The 25,215-nt window shown below is 47.7% G+C and overlaps 3 protein-coding genes across 51 annotated transcripts in view; all 3 read left to right on the plus strand.

Moving 5' to 3' along the window:
* LOC142901788 (protocadherin gamma-A11-like) overlaps window positions 1-22,260 on the plus strand; it is a 218,723-nt gene extending 196,463 nt beyond the window's left edge. For 22 of the 49 annotated variants that reach the window (XM_076046470.1, XM_076046456.1, XM_076046477.1 and 19 more), the window contains exons 2-5: window positions 14,596-14,654; window positions 15,588-15,641; window positions 17,623-17,720; window positions 19,500-22,260. In XM_076046470.1, coding sequence (XP_075902585.1) covers window positions 14,596-14,654; window positions 15,588-15,641; window positions 17,623-17,720; window positions 19,500-19,783 — 495 coding nt within the window. In that variant the 3' untranslated portion in view covers window positions 19,784-22,260. Of the gene's footprint in view, window positions 1-7,557; window positions 10,352-14,595; window positions 14,655-15,587; window positions 15,642-17,622; window positions 17,721-19,499 lie in introns of those variants that run through there. The other 27 variants (XM_076046489.1, XM_076046479.1, XM_076046490.1 and 24 more) reach the window with 7 other exon arrangements.
* Window positions 163-3,050, plus strand: LOC142901795 (protocadherin gamma-C5-like). Its single transcript, XM_076046495.1, has one exon. It carries the CDS (start codon window positions 478-480, stop codon window positions 3,016-3,018), a length of 2,541 nt encoding a protein of 846 aa, XP_075902610.1. The 5' UTR covers window positions 163-477; the 3' UTR covers window positions 3,019-3,050.
* LOC142901698 (protocadherin gamma-C5-like) lies at window positions 4,533-7,186 on the plus strand. Its single transcript, XM_076046315.1, has 2 exons — window positions 4,533-6,851; window positions 7,172-7,186. The coding sequence occupies exons 1-2, from the start codon at window positions 5,160-5,162 to the stop codon at window positions 7,184-7,186; spliced, it is 1,707 nt and encodes a 568-aa protein (XP_075902430.1). The 5' UTR covers window positions 4,533-5,159.
* Window positions 22,261-25,215: the final 2,955 nt, after the last annotated feature.

Raw genomic sequence — 25,215 nt, forward strand, 5'->3', positions numbered from 1 at the left:
CTGAAATTAATTTTGGTCTAAGATTAAAAAATCAACATCATGCTACATTTTATTGTTTTCTAACCACCACCATACATTTTAATGTATTATTTTGTTGTAGTACTGACTAAACTGGCTGACACTTCAAAAGCAAGAGGTTTAAACAGCATCTGTGTCTTTAATAGCAACGCTCGCCCCCTCCCTCAGTCCTCTCCTCTTATTGGTCGATAGAGAAGGAGACTGTGCACCAATGAAACATAGAACTGTACAAAGAGATCCATTCCCTCCCCCCGCGCAGTCTCACCACCGTTCACATTTTCATCACAGCGAGATGGATGTGACGGAGTGATGCTCTTGACGGATTTTTTACCATATCGATCTGAATTTTCTTGCGACATGAAAGGATTCGGGATATTTGGAATCGGTCATTTTTTTGGATGGAAATTGGTGGAAACTTAATGATTACCCCAATGTAAAATTATTTTCAACTCATTGGGGATGACAAAGACAATAGGATGCGGGGACTGGAGATGGCAGGCGCTTCGGTGGCATCATTTCTTCCTCTTGTGGACTACAATACACGGACAGACCCGTTACAGCATCCCGGAGGAGCTGAAACAGGGATCTGTGGTAGGAAATCTAGCCAAAGATCTGGGTTTAGGACTGTCTGAGATTTTTGACCGTAAGCTGCGTGTAGATACTGATGCCAGTAAGCAGTATTTCAGCGTGGATGCGGGGAAGGGCGAGCTGGTTGTGAATGACAGGATAGACAGAGAGGCGTTGTGCGGACAAAGCGCCAGCTGCGTGTTAACATTGCAGGTTGTTATAGAGAATCCACTACAGTTACATCGAATAGAAGTGGAGATAAGAGATATGAATGATCATTCCCCCGTTTTCTCAACGGAGGAACGATCGTTAAAAATAGCAGAGTCAACCGCTACAGGGATAACATTTCCTTTAGAAACAGCACAAGACCAGGACGTTGGGAGTAATTCTTTGAAATTATATACACTGAGTAAAGACGAATGCTTTAGTTTGAGAATCAAGGAGTTATCGGGAAATAGGAAGATACCAGAGCTTGTCCTAGAAAAACCTCTTGACAGGGAGAAACAAAGCGTTCACCGGTTATTACTGACAGCGTTAGATGGGGGCAACCCAGTCAAAACTGGAAGCACAAAGATTACAGTAACTGTCCTTGACAACAACGATAACGTCCCTGTTTTTAAAAAGCCACTTTATAATGTAAGTGTTCTCGAAAATACTGTTGTCGGTTCCGTCCTTTTAAAAGTTGAAGCAACGGACGCGGACGAAGGCATTAACGGAGAGATCCACTTCGAACTTTCTGAACATACTCCGAAGTCATTGTTAACCATATTTCGTTTAAATTCAGATACGGGTGAAATTTCATTAATTGGACCGCTGGATTATGAGAGCAGTACAACACATGAATTAGACATTACTGCAAAAGATAAAGGGGTGCCTAAAATGGAGGGTCACTGTCGTGTGCAAATAGTGGTAAAAGACGTCAACGATAATGCGCCGGAATTAATCCTCACTTCAAATCCAAACCCAGTGCGCGAGGACGCACCGAAGGGGACAGTTGTAGCGCTTATTAGGGCTCGAGACCTCGACTCTGTTGATTACGGTAAAGTAATGCTACAAATACCTAGAGGGTTTCCATTTACGCTAAAACCATCATTCTCTAATAATTATGCACTGGTTACCAGTGGTGCGCTGGACCGAGAGACTGTCTCTGTGTATAAAATTGAATTAACAGCCACTGATTCAGGCTCTCCTCCTCTGTCCAGTAAGAAAATTATTCCTGTCAGCATCACTGATGTGAATGACAACCATCCTGTATTCACTCAGCGCTCCTATAATGTCTATTTAAAAGAGAATGGAGTCCCAGGCTCTATACTGTACTCAGTATCAGCATCTGATGTGGATTTTGGTGAGAACGCAAAAATCTCTTACTCTATACTGGACTCTAAAGTGCAGGACGTCTCCGTCTCGTCGTACGTTTACATCAACTCGGACAACGGCAGCATCTACAGCATGCACTCGTTTGACTATGAGAAGCTGAAGGTGTTTGAGATTCAGGTGCAGGCAAAGGATCAGGGCTCTCCGTCTCTCAGCAGCAACGCCACCGTCCATGTTTTCATCCTGGACCAGAACGACAACGCCCCCGCTGTTATTTACCCCTCGTCCGCTGCCCTGGGCTCCCTGGCCCATCAGAGGATGCCCCGCTCCGCCAAAATGGGCCACCTGGTCACCAAGGTGACGGCGGTGGACGCTGACTCGGGCCATAACGCCTGGATCTCGTACAGGCTGACGGAGGCCACGGACGCGTCTCTGTTCACTGTCAATCAGTACACAGGGGAGGTGAGGACTAAACGCGCTGTGTTGGAGCAGGACGACTCCTCTCAGAGGCTGCTCATTGAGATCAAGGACGACGGGGAACCGGTCCAGTCCGCCACCGTCACGGTGTCCATTCTGCTGGAGGACGGTTTGCACGAGCCCATCTTAGACCTCCGCCACAAAGTGTCTGAGCCCAGCAAGAAAACTGGCAGAATGGCCCTTTATCTCATCATGTCTCTGGCCTCGGTGTCCGTGCTGTCACTGCTGACTTTTGTCATCTTGGCGGTCAAATGCATGAGGAACAGCAGAGGCAGCGGCAGCTGCTGCTGCGCGAGACACAGCGAGTGCGACGATTACAAGAACCCCAACAGAAACCTGCAGATTCAGCTCAACACTGACGGACCCATAAAGTATGTGGAGGTCCTGGGAGGAGACATGTTGTCTCAGAGTCAGTCGTTCAGGTCGTGTATGTCTCCCATGTCAGAGTACAGTGACTTCACGCTGATTAAACCCAGCAGCACCACTGACTTTAAGGAGGTGATCAGTGTCCTGGATGCGTCTTTGCCCGACAGCACCTGGACCTTTGAGAGCCAGCAGGTGAGCAGTAATGCATCTGGCAACAAGTTTTTTTCCTCTCTGAAAGTCATTACAAGCGTTGCACATATAAACGTTTTAAACTAATATACTGTCTCACTTTTTTTTTTATCATATTCTTTCACATTGTAAAATTATTTTCACCATGCCATTTAAGTACTGGATTCAGCACCACATTGGTGGACAGTGACTGTTGACAGTGAGTCATTCAGGATGCACGAGGAAGGAATGTTGTTATGTCCTTTGTGGTGTATTGTCAGATGAAGACAATATGTCATGATGAAGGAATCCTAGTTGACACCAACTTGATTGTATAGGAGTACGTTTATTATAAAAAAAAAAAAAAAAGAAGTCAGGCATCGATTGGGCACACAGCTCTGCCCGAGGGAGGTTGTGTGGCCAGATGTGAATATCTCCAAAGATACAGCTCTATCATCACAGTTTTATGCACATGTTAATGTATACACATATATACTTTAAGGGGAGTACAAGTGGCTGTCCCGGGGATGATGGGATGGTTTACAGAACATCCATGAGAACAGTTAAACCCCCGTTTGAGTTGACATTCTTGCTCTCTCTGGCTGGGAGTAACCCATTAACAGATAACACGATTACCTGCATGTTGGTCTTTTTTCATATACAGTGGCTTATGACCTATTGAACCAGATGCTTGAGACACTACACCTTCACGCTCACAATGAGAAAATATTACATTTATAGCACTCTCAACATTTCCAATAAAAAAAGTTCCAATAATGTAAAATTATTTTGTGTAATGATATACTTAGTGGTGTGTATATTAAATATTATTCAATTAATAATTACTAATATAACATCCAATAATGATATAATCGATTATTATTATTATTATTATTATTATTATTATTATTATTATTATTATTATTATTGGGATTTACTTTTGACAATACAATTTGTTTTCATGTTCAACATTGAAGTGCACATTTCAAAACTAAATTTCCAGAAAAATGGTTGAATTACTGTAATAATAATTATTTTACCTTTAAATGCACACTTTTGTATATTTCTTGCCTTTACAAGCTCTCTCACTGTCTCACTGTGCAGCCGTGTGTGTGTGTGTGTGTGTGTGTGTGTGTGTGTGTGTGTGTGTGTGTGTGTGTGTGTGTGTGTGTGTGTGTAACCATGGCATGCTTAAACCTCTTCTCATTGGACGTGAGGGGATGGTGCTGTGCACCAATAGCAGGCAGAACTGTACAAAGAGATCTGTTCCCTCCCCCTGCAGTTTCAGCACCAAAGCCATTATGATCACACCGAGATGGGATTCAGTGTATGGTCTCGGGAAAAAACAAACAAACTGATATTTAGCACCCTTTATTGGAATTACCAAACAAGTTGTATGGGATTATGTCGCGTCGGAAAATTGTTTTTCTCCTCTTATTTTCTGTTCTCATCGACTGGAAATGATGCACTCTGTTGAATCAGGGATGACAAAGACAAAAGGATGCGGGGACTGGAGATGGCAGGCATTGTGGTGGCATCATTTCTTCCTCTTGTGGACTACAATACACGGACAGACTCGTTACAGCATCCCGGAGGAACTGAAACAGGGATCTGTGGTAGGAAATCTAGCCAAAGATCTGGGTTTGGGACTGTCTGAGATTTTTGACCGTAAGCTTCGCGTCGCCTCTGAGGCTGGAAAGCAGTATTTCAGCGTGGATGCGGGCAAGGGCGAGCTGGTGGTGGATGACAGGATAGACAGAGAGTCGTTGTGCGGACAAAGCGCGAGTTGTGTCCTACCTCTGCAAGTGGTGATCGAGGACCCGTTGCAGTTGCATCGTATCGAAGTGGAAATCCGAGATATTAATGACAATTCTCCTGGTTTCCTCTCAAATGAATTTTCCTTAAAAATAGCCGAATCCGCCGCAGTTGGCACGCGGTTTCCTTTGGAGAGCGCAACGGACCCGGACGTTGGAAGCAATTCATTGAGATTATACACGCTCAGTAAAAATGACTGCTGTACTCTCAAAATTAAAGAAATAGAGGGAGGTAAAACTGTCCCTGAACTTGTTTTAGAAAAGCCACTAGACCGAGAGAAGAAAGCCGTTCACAAAATATTGCTTACAGCATCAGATGGAGGTAATCCAGTCCGGAGCGGGACGTCACAAATAATCATTAATGTGCTCGACATCAATGATAATTTCCCGGTTTTTGAAAAGAACGTTTACAAAGTGACGCTCAGTGAACGGAGCATGAATGGAGCGACTGTAATAAAGCCAAAAGCCACCGATGCAGATGAAGGCTCAAACGGCGAGATTGAATTCTCATTTGGCTCACGAACACCAAATTCTGTCTTGTCACTTTTTGACATTAATTCTGAAACCGGTGAAATCACTTTGAAAGGAGGGCTGGATTTTGAAACGACGAAATCATACGACATTGATGTGAGTGCCAAAGATAAAGGGAGTCCAGAGATGGAGGGCCACTGTCGCGTGCAGGTGGATGTTTCTGATTTCAACGACAACGCTCCGGAAATCGTTTTCACTTCTCAACCGAAACCTGTACGGGAAGATGCGCCGAGTGGCACAGTGGTGGCACTGATCAGTGCAAGAGACCTTGATTCTGGCGATAACAGTAAAGTAACGCTGCAAATACCAAAAGGTTTTCCATTTAATCTAAAACCATCTTTTTCTAATAATTACGCCCTGGTTACCAGTGGTGCACTGGACCGAGAAACAGTCTTAAATTATAATATTGAGATAACAGCCACTGATTCAGGCTCTCCTCCTCTGTCCAGTAAGAAAATTATTCCTGTCAGCATCACTGATGTGAATGACAACCCTCCTGTATTCAGCCAGCGCTCCTATAATGTCTATTTAAAAGAGAATGGTGTCCCAGGCTCTATACTGTACTCAGTATCAGCATCTGATGTGGATTTTGGTGACAACGCAAAAATCTCTTACTCTATACTGGACTCTAAAGTGCAGGACGTTTCCGTCTCGTCGTACGTTTACATCAACTCGGACAACGGCAGCATCTACAGCATGCACTCGTTTGACTATGAGAAGCTGAAGGTGTTTGAGATTCAGGTGCAGGCAAAGGATCAGGGCTCTCCGTCTCTCAGCAGCAACGCCACCGTCCATGTTTTCATCCTGGACCAGAACGACAACGCCCCCGCTGTCATTTACCCCTCGTCCGCTGCCCTGGGCTCCCTGGCCCATCAGAGGATGCCCCGCTCCGCCAAAATGGGCCACCTGGTCACCAAGGTGACGGCGGTGGACGCTGACTCGGGCCATAACGCCTGGATCTCGTACAGGCTGACGGAGGCCACGGACGCGTCTCTGTTCACTGTCAATCAGTACACAGGGGAGGTGAGGACTAAACGCGCTGTGTTGGAGCAGGACGACTCCTCTCAGAGGTTGCTCATTGAGATCAAGGACGACGGGGAACCGGTCCAGTCCGCCACTGTCACGGTGTCCATTCTGCTGGAGGACGGCTTGCACGAGCCCATCTTAGACCTCCGCCACAAAGTGTCCGAGCCCAGCAAGAAAACTGGCAGAATGGCCCTTTATCTCATCATGTCTCTGGCCTCGGTGTCCGTGCTGTCACTGCTGACTTTTGTCATCTTGGCGGTCAAATGCATGAGGAACAGCAGAGGCGGCGGCAGCTGCTGCTGCGCGAGACACAGCGAGTGCGACGATTACAAGAACCCCAACAGAAACTTGCAGATTCAGCTGAACACTGACGGACCCATAAAGTATGTGGAGGTCCTGGGAGGAGACATGTTGTCTCAGAGTCAGTCGTTCAGGTCGTGCATGTCTCCCATGTCAGAGTACAGTGACTTCACGCTGATTAAACCCAGCAGCACCACTGACTTTAAGGAGGTGATCAGTGTCCTGGATGCGTCTTTGCCCGACAGCACCTGGACCTTTGAGAGCCAGCAGGTGAGCAGAAATGAAAAGTTAAGCTCTCCCGCCTCCCTCTCCATTACTCTCCCTTTAAATTAAATGCAGGTGCTTATTTCTTTTTTTTTCAAACTCTTCATCAAAATTAAGAAAATAGAGAATTTTCAAATATATGAGATGTTGCTATGCGTAACTATAGTATTTTTCCATAAATGCAAATTGCAAACAAAGAATGATGCATTAAATTGTACAATTATGTCCTGTTCTTTATTAACAGACTGAGGTTATACAAATGTCCGTCCTTGTTTCCGTTCTGAATCAAACTTCTGTTTCTCTCAGTTACATTTTTTTGTTTTTAGCATCAGTTGATATGATAGATGTCGAGAATCAATGTAAATCCGTTTGGAAATACCATAGACATTCAAAATAGCAGTTAAAACGTTGTATTGATCTCTGTTTAAAAGTTTCTGTGTAAAAGTTTTGTCCATTTTGGCAACCACGCCCTCATGCGGATAGAAAATAGCATTGCTATAAATAACAGCTGCTCTGTTTTGACAATGAGGGGCGTGCGGTGAGACCACGTGACTGGACAAGTTCCACTACCTCTGAAAAGTCTCTGAAAAGTTTTTGTGTGTGTGTGTGTGTGTGTCAGCAGAGAGAGAGAGAGAGAGAGAGAGAGAGAGAGAGAGAGAGAGAGAGAGAGAAGAAGTGAAGTCACTGAAAAGTTTTGTGTGAGTGCGCGCGCGCACGCTCGCGGAAGCAGTGTGACTGAGCGGATCCGGCCCCTCCAAGGGAAGGGGAGGCCCCTGCAACATCTCCCCGCCCACGAGCGGAGCGAGGCAGAGGGGACAGAGTAGAGTTTCACTGGAGGCGCTGCGCTCTCCGACTTTTTTTCCCCCCCGTCCTCGTCTTTCCCCAAAAGTACAGCCATCATGGTCGCGTCGAAACTTCGAGTCGACCTGTTTTCGAAACGGAAATGTTTACGCTGGCGTCCGGTTGCCTCTTTGTAACGCCACAATGGATACGTTGCGGTAGGAGAAGAAGTTAAGAACTTTCCCTCTGTGCTCCGCACAATGGACTCCAGACAGAGGAAGCGCTCCGGAGGAGGGAGGCTGTGGAGGCTCTGGATCCATCTGGCGTGCCTCTCCTGCGCGGCCGCTCAGCTCAGCTATTCTATCCCGGAGGAGCTGAGCCCCGGATCCGTCGTTGGGAATGTCGCGAGGGATTTGGGTCTCACCTCTCAGGGGATCGCTCAGAGGAGGCTGCGGGTGGTCTCGGACTCCGCAACAGAGTATTTTGAGGTGAGACAGACCACCGGGGACTTAGTGATCGGACAAAAGATCGACAGGGAGCAATTGTGCGAGTTGAGTTCCTCGTGTACGCTACACCTCCAAGTGCTTCTCGAGAACCCTTTGGAGATTAACCGCGTCGCGGTGGAGATCGTGGACGTGAATGACAACGCGCCGCAGTTTACCACCAGCAACATTTCTCTGGAGATATCAGAGGCCGCCGCGCCCGGCACAAGGTTTCGCTTGGAGAGCGCGCACGATCCGGACGTGGGGAGCAACTCTTTACGCACTTACCACCTCGCGGCAAACGACTTTTTCATTTTGAAAGTGGAGTCTAAAAGCGACGGCAGCAAGTTTCCGGAGCTGTTGGTGGACAAAGCTTTGGACAGGGAGACGCAGGCCTCGTTTCGCCTGTTGCTCTCCGCTGTGGATGGAGGCCAGCCGGAGAAATCTGGCTCAACACTCCTGCTCATTAAAATTCTGGACGTGAATGACAATGCGCCCGTCTTTGACGAGCCGGTGACGAAGGTTCAGCTTCTGGAGAATGTGGCACCTGGCACTTTAGTGACGAAATTGAATGCGACAGACGCGGATTCGGGTAGCAACGGGGACATATCGTTCCTGTTTAGCAAATACACGACGGAGCGGGTCCTGAATCTGTTCAGTGTGGATTCCAAAAGCGGGGAGATTCGTGTGAAGAGTGACGTGGATTATGAGAAAACACCGGCCTACCACATTACCGTGCAAGCCAGAGATGGGGGCTCTCCTGCCATGGAGGGCTCCTGCAACGTCATAGTTGACATCATCGATGTGAATGACAACGCCCCCGAGGTAACACTGACGTCACTAACCAGTCCTATCAGAGAGGACTCCGCACCGGAGACGGTAATAGCACTTATTAGTGCACGGGACTTGGACTCTGGCTTAAATGGCAAGGTTACATTAACCATCCCACCAGGTTTGCCTTTCAAGCTGAATTCAGCTTTTGGAATGCATTACAGCCTTATCACTGCTGGAAACCTCGATCGTGAGGCTGTTCCTGAATACACGGTGGTCATCACGGCCACAGACTTAGGTACCCCTCCTCTCTCGTCGCAAAAAACCTTTGTGGTGCAGCTCTCTGATGTGAATGATAACGCTCCGACCTTTTCTCAGTCGTCGTACTCTGTGGACATCCCAGAAAACAACGCCCCCAGCTCCCCCATCGCCACAGTTTCAGCCACTGACCCAGACCTCGGTGAAAATGCTCACATTTCCTACTCCATCCTTCCCAGCATGGTGCAGGGTTCCTCGATCTCCTCCTACGTCTACATCAATCCTGAGAACGGCCACATTTTTAGCATGCGCTCCCTGGACCACGAACAGATTAAGGCGTTTCGCATCGAGGTGCAGGCCCGTGATGCCGGCGTGCCTTCACGGGCGACCAACGTGACCGTGCACGTGTTCGTGGTGGACGTGAACGACAACGCGCCGGTGCTCATACACCCCCCTCTTCCAAAAGACAAAAGACTACAGCTGACAGTGCCCCCGTCTGCAGGCACGGGGCATGTTGTCAACAAACTGGTCGGGTTGGATGCAGACAGTGGGCACAACGCCTGGTTGTTTTACTCCATTGCGCCCGGACCCAACGCAGGCATGTTTCGCATAGGGGCGCACACTGGCGACCTGCGCACCACCCGGAAGTGGACCGAGGAGGAAGAAGGTTCGAGTTACGACATCACAGTCATCATCCAGGACAACGGTGACCCGCCCAAGTTGTCTTCTGTGAACATCACGGTCACCGTGGACGAGAAGGGACAAACCGTGGACGTGCCGGTGAGCCCGCGCCACAAGCACTTTTACCACCACACCGGGATGTCGGATATTACCCTGTACCTCATCATCTCTCTTGCCTGTGTGTCGGCGGTGTCCTTCATCACTTTTGTCGCCGTCATGGTACGCTGCCTGAGGCACAGAGGCCCGGGGATGGGCGGCTCGGACAGCTGCTGCTGCTATGGACGCCAAAGGTCCACCCGCTACCATCAGAGGCCCAGCAAGGACCTACATCTCCAGCTCAACTCAGATGGACCAATACGTTATATGGAGGTGGTGGGGGGCCCCCAGGAGGGACACATGCGCACGTACAGGCCTTGCTACTCCACTTTATCCAGTAGGAGTGACTTTGTATTTATGAAGACACCCATGCTGAGTCACAACAACACACTCAACATGACACTCAGCAGGAAGCACCTTATGAACTCAGTTGCTGAGGTGAGGAATTAAATGGGGAGCCAGCATGGCGGTAGCAGGAGGTGTTTGATCAATGGGTTTGCCGCACATGGATTTACTTTTTTTTTCAGATGGTTTTTGGTGAGTGATGAGTGAATGTGTGTCAGTGCCTTGTCAGTATATGCTTCGACATATTTTAGTCAACGCCTTTGCTTTACACTGTTCCTCTGAAATCTTCCATGTTCTAGCTGGAGGATCCCTATCTGTGCACAATGCTAAAAAAAAAAAAATGTCCTAGAGCTCTGTTGTTTTATCAAGGCTCAACACTTAATCTTACCACAGGCCTGGAAATGTGGTTACTGTCTCTGCAGAAAAGATCCGTTGTCTTGTTTCAAAAGAAAGATGTAGCTTAAGGAGGAAGTCGGGAGGAAAGAGGTCGGCCGGAAATAGCTGGAAAAAATGGCAAAGGGAAGGGAAAGAGAAAAACATAAGTGCTCCCAACAGATGGAGAGGAGGAGACACGCAGATGAAAGTATGTCCTGTTGGCATGAGGACAGAAGGAAACAGAGGGAGAGATGGGCTGAAGGAGAGGAAAGGGGTCAGGGAAAGAAATGGCGACAGGGACGGGGAGGGAAGAGCCGAAGAATAAAGCGGTAGCTGGAAAACAGGAATTTGTGGGGTCAGTGGTCTGACCCCTGACTTCCTGCTGTCCTCTGAACCCTTGGTAAATGGTTGCAGGAGCCAGCATCACATGAGTGAGGCTGTTGACATCATGGCAGTTTTACTTTTCTACTTCATTCTCTTGTTTGTTTGTTTTTTTCCAGAAATAAGTGTTGCTGTGTTTGTTTTTACCCTGGTATAATGGTTGATTAAGGAAAGTAAACAAGAAAAAGGAAACCATTGCATGAATAGCACTCAGCAAGAGAAACTAGGTTAACTTTTAGTATTTTTAACTCATGAAACCTAAAAAGCTAAAGTATTTTTTGTCTGTACTGCCATCCACATCATATCAGTGTTTTTTACACTGTCACACAAAGAACACACTGAAGTCGCATCTACCATCTGCTCCGATAGCTAAAACAGTGCTAAAGCACTTTTAAGCTTTTGATCACGTTTGAATGAGTTAAAAAGGGGATCTGTCGCATTCCTTTTGTCACGTTGCCTGTTTGATGTCTATGGGATCCTCTTGATTACACATTAGTCTAACACGTCCGGCCTTCCTGTGCGCTGAACGAGGCTGTCCCTCAGGTCAGCAGGGTGCCATCTGTCTCCCTGCTCCAGTGACACGTGTGCAACAAGGCCAACAGGAGCGGGAGATGCGGCAGGATTCATGAAGGGAAAATAGGGGATGGCTTTAATGCACATCTGCCACAGCGACAGACTGCGGCAGCTTTAGAGGGCGGCCTCTGTCACTGCGGGTGTTTATATGCTTTGCGTGTGAGGTTGCGCGTGGACAAACAATGAGACAGGAGCCCTCCAGGAGTGAGTAATTTTAGCAAGGACCTCAGGCCGCAGGGCCCGATTGTCTGTCACTTCATAGTCCCCCTTTTTTGTGTATGTTCTATTCATGAGCACACTGCTGTTGCTTTGGCACACTTTGTTTAGAGTGTGTGCTCACACTAAATACAGATGTGACGAGAAAGGGTTCGTCCCTTTGCCATTATCTTATCCTAATGTTATACAATTAGTTAAAGCAACTCCATGATAATATGTCAAGGTTCAGACTTTTCCTTTTCCATTTCTTCAATGGCGCTACATTTGTGTGTTTGCTAAAAAAACAGGTTGTGTCGAATATTGTCGGGTGTTTCGTCGGTTAGGCTACAGTGTCATCGTGTTTGCTGAAGGAAGACAAATATTAAACATGAAGCGCCGCCTATTATGCCTCTCATCTGTGTAAAGAATAGGGCTTATTGATTCACTGGTTCAGAAGTTGCACCTTTCCATTGTTCAGCCACAGCTTACGTTTGCTTTTGCTCTGTGTAAGTTAACGTAGCATGAATGAAGACTGGAGTAGGTGTATTTTTCTGTGGGATATTCAGGAAAAACCTGCATGACTGATTTTTAGTACACACCGTTGCAGTTCATGGATGTAGTGGATGAAGTCCAGATGTGGTCATAATCTGATCAGTCAGACCCTTCTAATCACTCATGTGTCCGCATAATGAATATCTATTTCATCCCTGTAGTTAATAGTGCTGCATCTGATGAGAATGGTGCTGCGGTGGCTTTGTCAGCGCTGTAATGGTCTCTCAAGGCTCTTAGGTCTGCTCTCACAGACAGGAGGAAGGGAGGAAGGCTTCACGCTTGTGTGAAAGTCTTAAGGAAGTGGTAATGTTGGAGAAGAATTCAGGCCACCGCTAGTCTAATCCCTCACCAGTCACAGTTCCGACTGTCTGACTGACCTTCTTCCCTCTGGCTGGAGCTTTAAAATTGAATATGCGCACTCAATGGAAAGTCATGGGCATTTCCTGACCACTCACTTCAGAGGGTTCGCAACCAGAAAACAAACAGATGGAATCATTGACTCGTGTCTCTATTTTTAATGCCTTTAAACATTATGCGCTGAGGTTGCTGGCAAAAAGACAAGGCTGCTCGAGAATTTATAAACAGCCGTTTGAATGATGGGAGAGATGAACTCTCGCTCTCCCTCCATTGGACAGATATTTTCTTGTGTTTATCTTAAGCCAGCAGAGCAGCCCAGCGCGCTACCCTTTATCCCACATGCCTGCAGCGCGGCTCCGACCTTGAACATGGCGAGCTTGTGTCTGTGAGTGAGAGCGAGTCACACAGCTGGAATGCTGGGCCTCTCTGTGGATGTTTGCCTGCACTCACCGCTGCTAAATTCTCTCTCTCTGTCTCCTGAAGCCCGGACGGACTTCTGTGCTCATCTTTTGAGTCATTTTCAGATAAGAGTCAAGCAAGTTGTGTTGCACAGTAAGGGGAAGAGTTCACACGTTACGTCAACCCAGCTTCCCATCCCCGTCCATTGTGGTTTTAGGCTGTCATCGCGACAATTTGTTTGGAGTCAGACTCAGCTGATTATCCTGCCTTCTTCTCTTGCATCTTTTTTAAGACTCATTGATTAAGGTGAAAAAGGACTTTTTCTTAGAGACCATAAATATTTTTATTTAACTGCACATGTCGTACGGGAATGTTTGTAGGTCTTTCATTCATGCACATAACAGAACCTAAATAGAAACAGTAAAGCTCAATATTTTATGCCTCTATTTGATTGACCTGGATGAGATTTAGCAGCCACTTCTAACCTAAGGCATGTTTCACTCGCTATTTTTGTGCCCACGTGCATTTGCTGATTGTGTTAAATTTTGAAAGCAACCCTTCCTGTTTTCTCTTCTCCTCGCGGTAACTCCTGCGGGTGGATCAGCTCTTTTAATAACGCAGCCCGTCGTCCTGTTGCTGGCCTCGCTCTCCGGGGAGCTCTTGTGTCGATTAGGGCGGCAGATCTGGAGCCGAGCCAAGCGGTCCATTCACTGCATCGCTGCACAACAAGAGAGCCCGAGCTAGAGGGACAGGAAAGGCATCGTGGTCAGTGAGGTGGAGACGGACGAGAGCGCAGTGGGCTTGGAGACATGAAAACAGAGTGTGGCTGGAAGACGGTGGTGGGCGGAGGGTGGGAGGCATTCAGCGCTGCAGAGGCACTGCCATCGACTTATTTTTATATCCACGCTGCGCCGTGGAAGGACTCTCGCTGCCCTCAGCATCTGCATGAAAAGACTCCATCAGAGTGCCGTTGGCTCACGTCACAGGCATGGAGCACTAACCCAGTTTGGATTCAATGGATCTGTGATGTAAAGAGAGTCTGATTCATCCTCCTGCTGCATCAGTGCATTCTGCAGGCCCATTATGCACACTGATAGGGTTTAAGTATGTTTTATATAACTATGTACTTGTGTTTTTCAACTTACATTTGCACATTTCATAAGCAAAGCCCTGCATTTGTGTGTGTGCGTGTGCGTGTGTGCGCGCGTGTGCTCATCTGCAGCATTTTCTGCTCCGTAGCTCCCGGAACAAAATGGACGCCCGGGTAAACAGATATTTGTTGCAATCTGTGCCCCTTTTGTTTGAGCCTCACTGGAGAGAGAAAAAAAAAAACAACAACAACTCTGTGACTCACACACAAAAAACAACACCAAGAGAAACACAGCCAAACACAATCACGCAAAAAGCCGCAGCTCACGAATGTGCGGCTGCACCTCGGACATTTTCCTCACCGCTTGCCGCAGCAGAGCACATCAATGACGGTTACCTTCTCTTGTCTTTTCTAGCAAAAGCCTCCCAACAACGACTGGCGCTTCAATCAGGGACAGAGACCCGGACCTAGTGGGTGAGTAAACTGAAACACACACACTGCTTCACTTTGTGCTGCACGACAAGGCCATCATCACAAACGCAGAGGGAGTGATAAAGGGTGGGGGATGAATCTGTGAGCACTGAGAAGCAGCTGCAGGGATCTGAGCCTGAAGCCCGCATAGTGGCGTTGTGATTCTGCCTCTTGGATTTTTTTTTATTGCAGCAGCCGTTTTGGTTGTTGCGGCATGATCCTGCGTCCCTGCCTGCTTCCAGGCTGCTCTGTAAAATGGCTGCCGCAGCATCCCCTCCCCCTCTGTCTCTCCGTCTCCCCTCCTCTCCTCCTCCCCCTCCCCCAGCTCCGCTCGCTGAGCTCGGCACCGTCACTCAGCGCTGCTGATGAGGGACGCAGCCGAAGCTGGCTGAGGGGGGATGGGAAGGAGCATTTATCCATGTTTTGTTTTTTTCCCCCTCTTTATTTCATCTAAAAGGCTGTGCTGCCCCCCAAACTCACAACCTTAGAACCTTGGGATTCACCTCTGCGGCAACAATAGATGCAGAATTCCGTCTCCGTGTCAACATGTGCGATGAAGTGATGAAGTGAGCTTCCGTTGCCGTTGCCATAAGCGCGTAGGCTGCAACGGAGCACGAGTGCTCAACAGTTTTGACAACAAGGGATTGCACAACACGTTGTGTGATTCAGGTCGGCATCGGCTAGAGGCAGAAAGCTAGTTCGCCCAGTCAGGAAAATGTTGGACGCACACACACATACAGCCCTTTCATTATACTGTAGAACCACAACAAGCACCCCCCTCCCGGATTTGTCGATACGGGGGAAATCTCAAACGAGACAGACTCTGCGTTTTTTTCCACCGTCACCTTTAAGCATTTTTTTTTCCTGTTTCGTGAACTAACGCCGGCTCAAATACAAGATGGTGCTTTCAGACTGTATAACTTGTTGTGTTTCTAGTCCCCACATGCCGTACGGTACACACATACGATGGACGCCGAAGAGTGGGACAAGGTACAGATGTAGACACTTGTTCGCTCTCTGCCCTCGGCGGCCGGCCGGCCACTCGCTTCATCGGTGGAGGCGCGGTGCAGCCGCCAAGGGCAGAGACTGGCTAAGGTCTTTTAGATAGTGCACTGCCGTTGAAGTGCTGTGCTGTGTGTAGATGTACCTAACCCATAGCTTCTGCTAGTCTCCCTAAAAGTTTGATGGGGTTTGTTGATCGATGTGCATATAGGCCACAATGCCTGCTGTGGCGTAGAAAAGGATTGTGGCACTATTTCTTTCTTTTTTTTTGAGTTGTGCGTGCAGTGTTTTGTAGACCTGTTCTGCCTTGTATGTGTGCTCTACATTTTAGCCATTCTCTTGCGAGAGCTCCTGTTTTTCTTCTCTCCTCCCCGAGGTTACTGCTTCCCGTACGCTCTTTGCCTTTGGTGTGCGTCTGTGATGGTTGTAGCTCAACATCACCACATGCAGCTTTTATTCCCATGTTGTTGGCTCACGCGTAAGATCCGAGTTCTACACGTTTGATTTTCAACAGAGGGAGACGACCGATGTCACCGTTTGTGCCAGAGAAGTCAAACTTGATCGCAGGAAGTGATTATCCTGACCACAGGAAGTGCTTAACACAACCACAGTATGTGATAAGTGCTTAGAGACGCTAATTTAGCACAAATGAGGCATTCCCCGTTGACCTCAGCCTGACAAACAGGCACAAAATGGCTGTTGCCACTTCACTGACAGAGTTCTCACTATGTTCCCTCTGTCACTGGCTGTTTGGCACAGGACGTATATCTCTGTCCTTCAGTTTCTCTCTGGGACACATTTTAAAAAGTCTTCAAGGTTTTGGCAGATATGTAATCAAGTCTTTATCTTGTATTTCTGTTTGGCCTTTACCTTGCTGTGTCCTCACATTCTTTGAATCCTGGGATAAGAATAGTTTTTTCAAATAGTATTTAAATTCTGATCAAATAAGAACATTTTTCACGCACACCTTAAACATTATGATTTACATCCAAACAGTGCTCATTTACGCCTCCAGTTGTTTTGAATGGCCTGCTATTTCACGAGGTGGGCTCATTTGCATTCCATTCGTCTACAGCTACGCTCTCACAAACTCTTCCTCCAAAGTCTCTCTTGACTAATACTTTCCTAAATGTCATCTGAGGTGACTTGTTGTGACCCAAAACACTTGAATGCCAATGTTGTGCGTAAGCACAAACATTTCAAGAGCTTTTACGAAGGCATCTTTTCATCCCGGAAAAACACTCATAGCTTTACGGGATTTTATTTTTCAAGTAATTCAAATACTTTTGGTAGTTTTCCTCTGGAAATACAGTTTGAGAATGATGCTGAAACAATGCCAGAATTCCAGCAACGGAGGTTTTATTGCTCTCTGGAAAACGGGCTCAGTTGCCAGGATTTATTACATTGATTGTGACCTAGATGTCGGCAACGGAGCTTATGTCAGTGTGGCGCAACTGAGGGAGAGTGCAAACAGTCAGGTGAGCCTAATGGACGCCAGCTCTCCTTTGTCTTCGGTTGGCGCCGCATGCAAATTGCAGACCCCGAGTAAACAAGCCTTTGAAGGCGAGCGCCGTCCAGATGGAAGTGTTCTGCACCCGGCGAGCGCTGCGTTGTGCGCCGATGCAGACGGCAGTTTCCTTCGCAGGAAGGATCATAAAATATTCAAGCAGATTTACTAGACGGCGCAGCGCCCGCGGGTGAAGAGAGTGAAGGTAATTTGCGCGGGCCGTGGTGGCGAGCAAGCGCACGCTCAACAGTGCACCTTTGTCTGTCTCGCCACCCTGTTCCGTGAACGATGCGCTCCCCTTGTTCTATTTGCTGAGGTGTGGCCAGGCTGTTTACATTGCTGTCAGCTGCTTTGCCTTTACGTCGTGGTGCGCAACAAACATCAAGCCAGTGAGCCGCGCACGTGCACTAACGCTTATTTACGAGCCTTTCTCTTCCTTTTTTTTTTCTTTCTCTGCCGCAGGGCGACCGGAGGACCTGAGGTCGCCATGGGAACCGGCCCCTGGCCACAGCCTCCGACCGAGGCCGAGCAGCTCCAGGCCCTGATGGCGGCAGCGAACGGTGAGTCCTGTACCTCCTCGTCCTTCCTCCTCCACCACCTCCTCCTCCTCCTCCTCCTCCTCTTCCTCCTCCATCCGTTCATCTTCTGGCCAAATCTGCTCGCTCCTCATACCGCTGGTGGTGTGCGTGGGCATGTTGTCTGTTTGGGTTTGCTGTTGGAGGGTAACAAGCCAGACTGGCTCATTGACTCACCCTGCGTCCATATCGATGTTTTTCTTTTTTCCGTGTGGAGGTTGTCCAGAGGACGCCTTCCTCGGAGCAGATCCAGGCCGTGGGCACGACTCGCCGCAGCTCTGGGAATAAACAGAGGAGTTGAATGCTTGTTTCCTGTGCCCTGATAAATTGTAAAAACTGTATAACATATAACATGCATCCATAGCAAAAACATTTTTTTACTGTTTCTCCTCTGCAGCTGCTGCTAAGCAGCACTGTGACTCTTCCTTTTCTTATTTTTCGGGGTGGGGACTGTGCTCGACTCAGTAATTAATAAAAACACAAAACAAAAAATATCCACTGTTGCTGTGAAGCAGATTGGATCAACACGTCAACGCTCGGATGAAATCACGGAAAGATAAACTGGAGATTGATTATGAAACGGTCTTATGTCATTGCCTCCCACTCGCCCTCATTACCACCAGTGACACATCACATCTCCCCTCCGCTCCCCCACCGTCTCCTCTCGCACACTGCACCAGACGCGTTGGGATCTTTCTTTTTTTTTCCATGGAGCTGTTCTGAAGGACAGAGGGAACCAGCCACTGCAGCACTAAGACTAACAACGACATGTGTTGGGCGCCATCAGGAAGGAAAGAACCCCTAATGTCGTTTGGCCTTCACCTTGTCATTGGTTCACTTCCAAAAAAAAAAAAGAAGAAAAAAGGAAAGGGTTATGGGACTGATACGTGTGTTTATGTGGGCTGGCAGGATGCAGAGGGTGGGGGAGGGGGCGTTTGAGTCCCGGGCTCTGCAATGCAGGGGCTGTGGGAGAATTATGAGCTAATCGGCTCCGTCACGCTCGGCGCTCGCACACCGGGCAGGTGTGACTGAAAAACCACAAACCCACCAGATGGATCGCGAGGAGGCTGTTTTCTCATCCCACCGCACACAATCAGCCATTTTGGAACTTCTTTTCAAATCACTTCTGCTGATGACTCATGTCTAAGTTTAGCTCACCGCAACCCCCCCTCTCCCCAATCTTTAGAACACAGAATCATCCTCAGTCATGCTCCTTTCTAGCGAAAATTTAAAGGTCCCATATTGTGTGAAAAAAATCTTCTTTGTGATTCCCTCCGTCCTTTACTTCTCGAGCTCGCTCCACTTTTTCAGCCTTTTATTGATTTCACAAAAGGCTAATGCCTCCCCTTGGGTTTGTGACAACACTCCCAGCCCCCCCTTGCAGCGCCTTGATTTGTCCCCTTCCAAAACACGTGGAAGGGCCAACAAAGCACCAGCTTTGGCAGTGCTAAAGCTAAGCAAGTGTTTTTGCAGCGGCCTAAAAATGCTATTTTCTGGAGCTCCATAGAGTTTTTGGATGATTTATCACGTGATGCTGCTCCACTGGTATCCAGATCTGAAAAACGGACATGATATGGGACCTCCATTGCGACACTCTCATCCTTGCCTTTTGATATGTAGACGTATAACTGTCTAACTAAAAAAAAAGAAACCTTCCAATTCCTTCTTTCTAACAAGTCTCCTTCCTCTCTCCTCCTCTCTCCTCCTCTCCTCCCTCCTCACCCTTAATGTTCCACCCCCCCGCTCTGTCTCCCTTTCCACCAGAAGTGAGCGAGGCGACGGCCACCCTGGGACCCGGCACGATGGGCCTGAGCACCCGCTACAGCCCCCAGTTCACCCTGCAGCACGTGCCCGACTATCGCCAGAATGTCTACATTCCCGGCAGCACGGCCACCCTCACCTCCAACCCCCAGCAGCAGCAGGCCACCGCCCAGCAGGCCGCCCAGCAGGCGCTGCCCCCTCCCCAGGTCTCCGTCCAGCCTGAGCCCCCCAAGGCGGCCCAGACCCCGGCCTCCAAGAAGAAGTCTACCAAGAAGGAGAAGAAGTAGAGCGGCACGTCGGAACGGTTCTCCCAGCTCGACCTGATGAGAACCTCAACACCGCCCCCCCCCCCACCCCCCGTACCCTCGCCATTATGCATCCGCTCTGCTGTCTCTCACGCTAGTCACTGTCCAAAAACACCAACGGCAAATCACTCGGCTCACGTTGGTGGTCCTTTTGAAGAGTGGCTCAAAGAAATCTGAATGTGCCGAAGGCTTTAACTGGTGTTGGTGATGCATGTCGTGCTAAAGGTCAAGTAATTCTCGCGTAATATTCATCGGTGGATTGTTTTTGGCGGAGTACGGGGGTGGGGGGGTTGCGGTGATGGGTTGTTGTTTTTTTTGTTGTTGTTTTTTTGGACAAAGAGAAACAGTGTATGCCACCTAATGCTGGGATGACGAGTCGAAACACAGTGACGTATTCAGAGATGAGATGTTTGTGTCTTTCTATGTCGGATTTCTCGTGGAGAGTGAGCCCTGTTGTAAAGTAAACGCTAGTCGCCATCCATTAGATCACTATGTAGGGTCGAGCCTCGCCAGGCCTCGCAGCCCAAGTTCCGCCGATATAAGAAACACGACAGGTATTACAAGCTCTTCTGCATGCTCTTTTAAGATTTCAAAACCGTATACTCTAGTTTAGCGCTCCAAACTATGCATCGCAAAAGCAACGAGGAGGACGCCCCCAATCCCTCCTCCTCCTCCAATCGCAGGTAAAACACACATGTAGCTTTTACTTGGCAAGGGAAGCAAATTACTTTTGAAAGCGTAGTGAAAGAGGAATAACAAAGGATTTTTTAAAATCTCCCAATATATTTTGTTTTTGGTTTGACCGGAGCATGCACCCGGGGGAACGACTGCAAGAGAGGATGTAGGGCAGTGTGGCGTCCCGTGGTCGTCTTACGGTGTCTGCGCAGGTGGCGTCCCAGCAGGGCCCGGCTTCCTTAGACACCTCCAGATGGCCACAGACACGTCGCGCTCCGCCCCCCCCCCCCCCCCCCCCCCGCGGCCTCTCCTCCAACCCCAGCTTGTGTCCTCCACCCCCCCTTCATTGGCTTACCCCACCCCCACCCCCTCACGTTGAGAGCCAAACAAAGAGAAATGCACTGTCCGTATTCTGACGTTGAGATGACGTAGGGGTAGTGATCACTTCGTGGTTTAGGGAAGTAGACGTGGTAAAACGTAAGTCCTCTTAGGCATTTCTAGAGACTTTTGCAAGCCGCCCGAGTATTTCCTCCACTCACTCACGATGAAGTGCTGTTTTAAAATAAAAAACTAGATGTGGCACACTTTACATGTTCTTTTTAATCCTTTTGGGAGATTCGATAGTGTAGAGGAACTGTTTATACGAGATATGAAGTTGTTTTTTTTTCCTTTTTTTTGCTGTTAGTATGCCAGGCCTCTTTGCCAGATACAACTGCATGAGAAAAAGGCAGCTTGCAGGCTGGTTCTGGAGGGGAGCGCCAGAGGTTGGGTGAGGGGCAAACAGGCTGAGGCGGCAACTTGGGAGGGTGGGTGTAAAATTAAAAAAAATAGATAAAACATTGGCACAACCCTGCTGAATGTACAGAGGAACCACTGCTGACCCGCCCGCCCCCCTGAAAAATTCTCTTATGCACTACCACAAGAAGAGGGCAACAGAGGCAAGTCCAGCTGTTCTCAGCTGAGAACGTCCCTCCTCTGCCTCAGCCTCCGTGTTGCTCGCCTCCTGCTGCCGCTCCCCCGGTCCTGTGAGGCTCTTCTCCCTCTGTAAATAAACACACTAAGTCCTGTCGATGGTATGAGCCAGTTGTTTTGTGCAGTAGGGACCACGTCTACCGTTTTCACGAGAGAAAGAGTCCCTCCTCACAAGGCGTGGCTCACTACTGGAATGTGTTGCATTTTGTTTTTCAAGAAAATTAAGAAAAAGAAAACACGTTTCCAAAAAAAAAAGATAAATAATGACTTAAAAAAAATATCTGAGATGTTCTACAACAGTTTTGTGTTGCAATGTAGTTACTAAGCACCATGGAAGCCAACTAACTCGTCAGTGTAAATAAACAAATTAAAGAAAAACTTTAGATAAGTAAAACAAAGTGACACACGTAGACTAGTTAACTTGTGGTATGTGTTGCGCATATTTTTGTGTTCATTTTCTCTCTACTATCTTTTATCACCCTATAAACACACAAAACGGGAAAAAAAATATGGAAATGTTTCTATCTGTAACTTCTTAATGTTCTTTTCTGGTGATTTTATCTCGTGCATTTGTGAAAGAATGCCTCTCATTCTCTTTCTGTCCATATGAACAAATGATTATAAATATTATATATGTGTAAGTCCGTCCGCTGCTGAATTAATACTATCCTGCTGTATTATCTTTCTTATCAAAAGCTTAGCTCCTATGTTACTTATACCCCTGTGTTACTCTTATTTTTATGCTAATATTTATATTGCTGTTTTATTTTCTCTTGAACACTGACATTTCAAATAAAAATATTTTAAAATCATTTTAAAATTATACCGGGCATGCTTTGTTTATTGCAAGTCTTTTCGTCAGGCCACAGTCTGGTCGCGTTAACTTGCTACATAATTTATAGTCGTAATTATTACGACTATTACTATTCATTCTAAGACGCTCGCTGCAGCAACTAATGCTGCAGGCAGTCATTTGAATCTTGGCTCCTCGACTGTGTGACCCACATTCACAAAGATGAACTGTTCTTATTCAGGAAGTTTGACTGACAAATAAAAACAAGGTTGTTAGAAACCCTTTTAAATGAAACCTAATTTACAAAATGCAGTTAGTTTTGGTGGCTATTGCGTGTGAGGAGGAAGGACAGGGTAACTGTGAGCAGCAAAAAAACACACACCTGTCATCCTTGAAAGAAGTTTCTACTAAAAACGAATAAATCATTCATGATGTAAAGCTCATTGTAGAGCCGCATGCACTTTAGCTTTCTTTCAGAGATCCTGGGGCCACTGCAGGATGCACTGAAGGAGCACTGTGGCCTGCTCTTTCTCTTTGTGCCTTTCACGAGCTCTTACACAATAACATAGGTCCCCTATAAATAGAAACCTTGGATGTCAACAAGCGCAAGGCAAGAAGCAGGGACTGCTGCGGATGCTGGGGAGATGGAAAGATGCAGGGAGAGCAACGCTCATGACTCTGTGAACTCTGGTTCACTCACTCATCTCATGAATTTAAAAGTGGTTCAGCCACATATAGAGCTTGTGATTTTTATGTGTACGCATGCATCACATAGTTCTTCAGGAAAAACTTTATTGATACCAGTAAATTGCTGTAGCCAGTTGTTTTCATTGTAAACCACTTTGCAACTCAGCAGATAGAAATGTAAACATTTCAATCTTAATTAATTTGATGAGTTAATCTAAAATAATGAGAAATTATAATTGTATTTACTTAAGAATAAAATAGCAAGTACTTATGGCTTATGGTATTGCCTAAACATCAGATTGTAAATATCAGGTACAAAAAAGGAATGCGTTCACTCAATGCCACAATCGATTCCTTTAGTAATTTCAGCCTGACCCAGCTGCATGAAACAGCTCACACAAAATGGCCGATTCCTCCTTCCCCTCCTGCAGTTGCGCTATGCCGTTGCCGTGGCAACGATCAGCAGCAGCAGCAGCAGCAGCAGCAGCAGCAGCTGGATGCGCTCCCTGTCATCCGCGTCTTAATCACAGAGACGTAGCATCTGCTACCATTGGCTGCACTCGAGCCGAGCCCCCGCCCACAGCAGAGTGGACAAACAGAATCAGCCTCTTTAGCCCATCCTGGCAACTCCGGCAGGAGATACAAGCAGGAAACCTGGCAGAGCGGCGCAGAGGATATCCCACATGGGCTCAAGTGGATGAGTCATAGCTAATAAAGCACTTTATTTCTGACCCAGTGGAAGTCAGTGGAAATCCATCCTGCGACCTGCATGAGCCATTGTGGTTTTGACAATCAAACAATCGAAGGAAACCCACGCATAAAATGTCACAGGTATCGTGGTTGGCTGACTGTTGTCATCCTGTGACTCACAGAGACCCCGGCTGTTCACGCCGTCCCTGTGTGTCATCGACTTTTGGCAGCGGGAGAGTCAGCAGAAAGGGAGGATTGTTCTTTTATTGCCCCCGTTAGGTCCCTCACTCCATCTCGCTTAATTAAGCACATTCTCACTGATTATACACAGAGAGACATGCACAATGGACTGGCAACACGCACACACACACACACACACACACACACACACACATAAACTGGTATGATGAAAGCAAGGAGGCTTCCGAACAGTGATGTAAAGCAGGGACTGTCCAAAGACACTGAGCTGCAGCAGACAGGAAATTGACAAAGGACTGACTGTTTGCCATGTTAGTCAGACAGCCTGGACACAAGAGAATCCCCGCAGACATCATTTCCTGCCTATGACACACGGACGTTTAAGCAGAAATGCGGCAGCCCTGAGAAACACATGCAGCTTTTAGCCTGTTAGTGTAGAAAGACTTGGAACGTAACAAAGCAAATTGATAAGAATCTCAGAATCCAGTCGAGAAGCTTCTCACATTTATTAACCCTGCCAAAAAAGAAAACTGTACTATGAGCTGCTGAGAAATATTTAGCCCTCTGTTTACTGCCTATTGATAAAAAAAACTGTTTTAATGTTCGAAAGGGGACAGAAACAGAGACAGCGCCATAGAGGAGGAGTCGTGCCCTTTGTGACATCACAAAACAAGTGCCAGAACAAAGTCTCACAGGCCACACTGTGAAAGAAACAAGCAAAAGACACCATGGATGAAGCTTTTCCCTCTTCTGGGGAGCTGATAATCAGGCAAGAGGCACATTTTATCCTGAGATGAGTTCAGCGAGACGTTAAGAGGAGTGGGAGTGAGCTGCTGGAGGTAAAGGATCTCCTTTCAGGCTGAGGGCCGTCGCGCCCGGCCCCTCCGTGTGGATGTGACGCAACAGCTGCTCGTGGCGGGACAGGAAGTGATTTTACGCGCCTCTTTTAGCCTTAGCGCCACCTCAGAACTCCTCCAAAGGGGAAGGAACCCTCCCCCTCCCCCTCGCCCTCTCCCTCGGATGTCCTTCTGCCCTCCCCCCACCCTGCTCCCCTCTTCCTCCCATCCTGCAGCTGTCCCTGCAGCGCTGTAGGTCGGCCCCCACGTCGGAGGACAGAGCAGCACTCTGTGGACACAGACAGCGCACAGGGATAAAAACCCCTCTTAATCCGGACTTTAGCGGCTCGCTGGCGAAGTACATACGTATTTAGAAGAGGCGCGTTGAAGTCACGCGTGGCCTAAATCCATATGACACACTTTGCGGAGATTACGCGTGGAAGTTCAGGGAAAACACGAGCTGGCAGTGGGTTAGTGGGAAAGCAGACACTGGGAAAGAGATGGCACAGCTTTTTTGGATGCATGTTCTCCATTAAAAATTAACGGGACAAGAACAGAGAGGA

The sequence above is a fragment of the Nelusetta ayraudi genome, unplaced genomic scaffold, assembly GCF_046127955.1.
Source record: "Nelusetta ayraudi isolate G7.1 ecotype Tasmania unplaced genomic scaffold, CSIRO-AGI_Nayr_v1 ptg000090l, whole genome shotgun sequence".
NCBI lineage: Eukaryota > Metazoa > Chordata > Actinopteri > Tetraodontiformes > Monacanthidae > Nelusetta > Nelusetta ayraudi.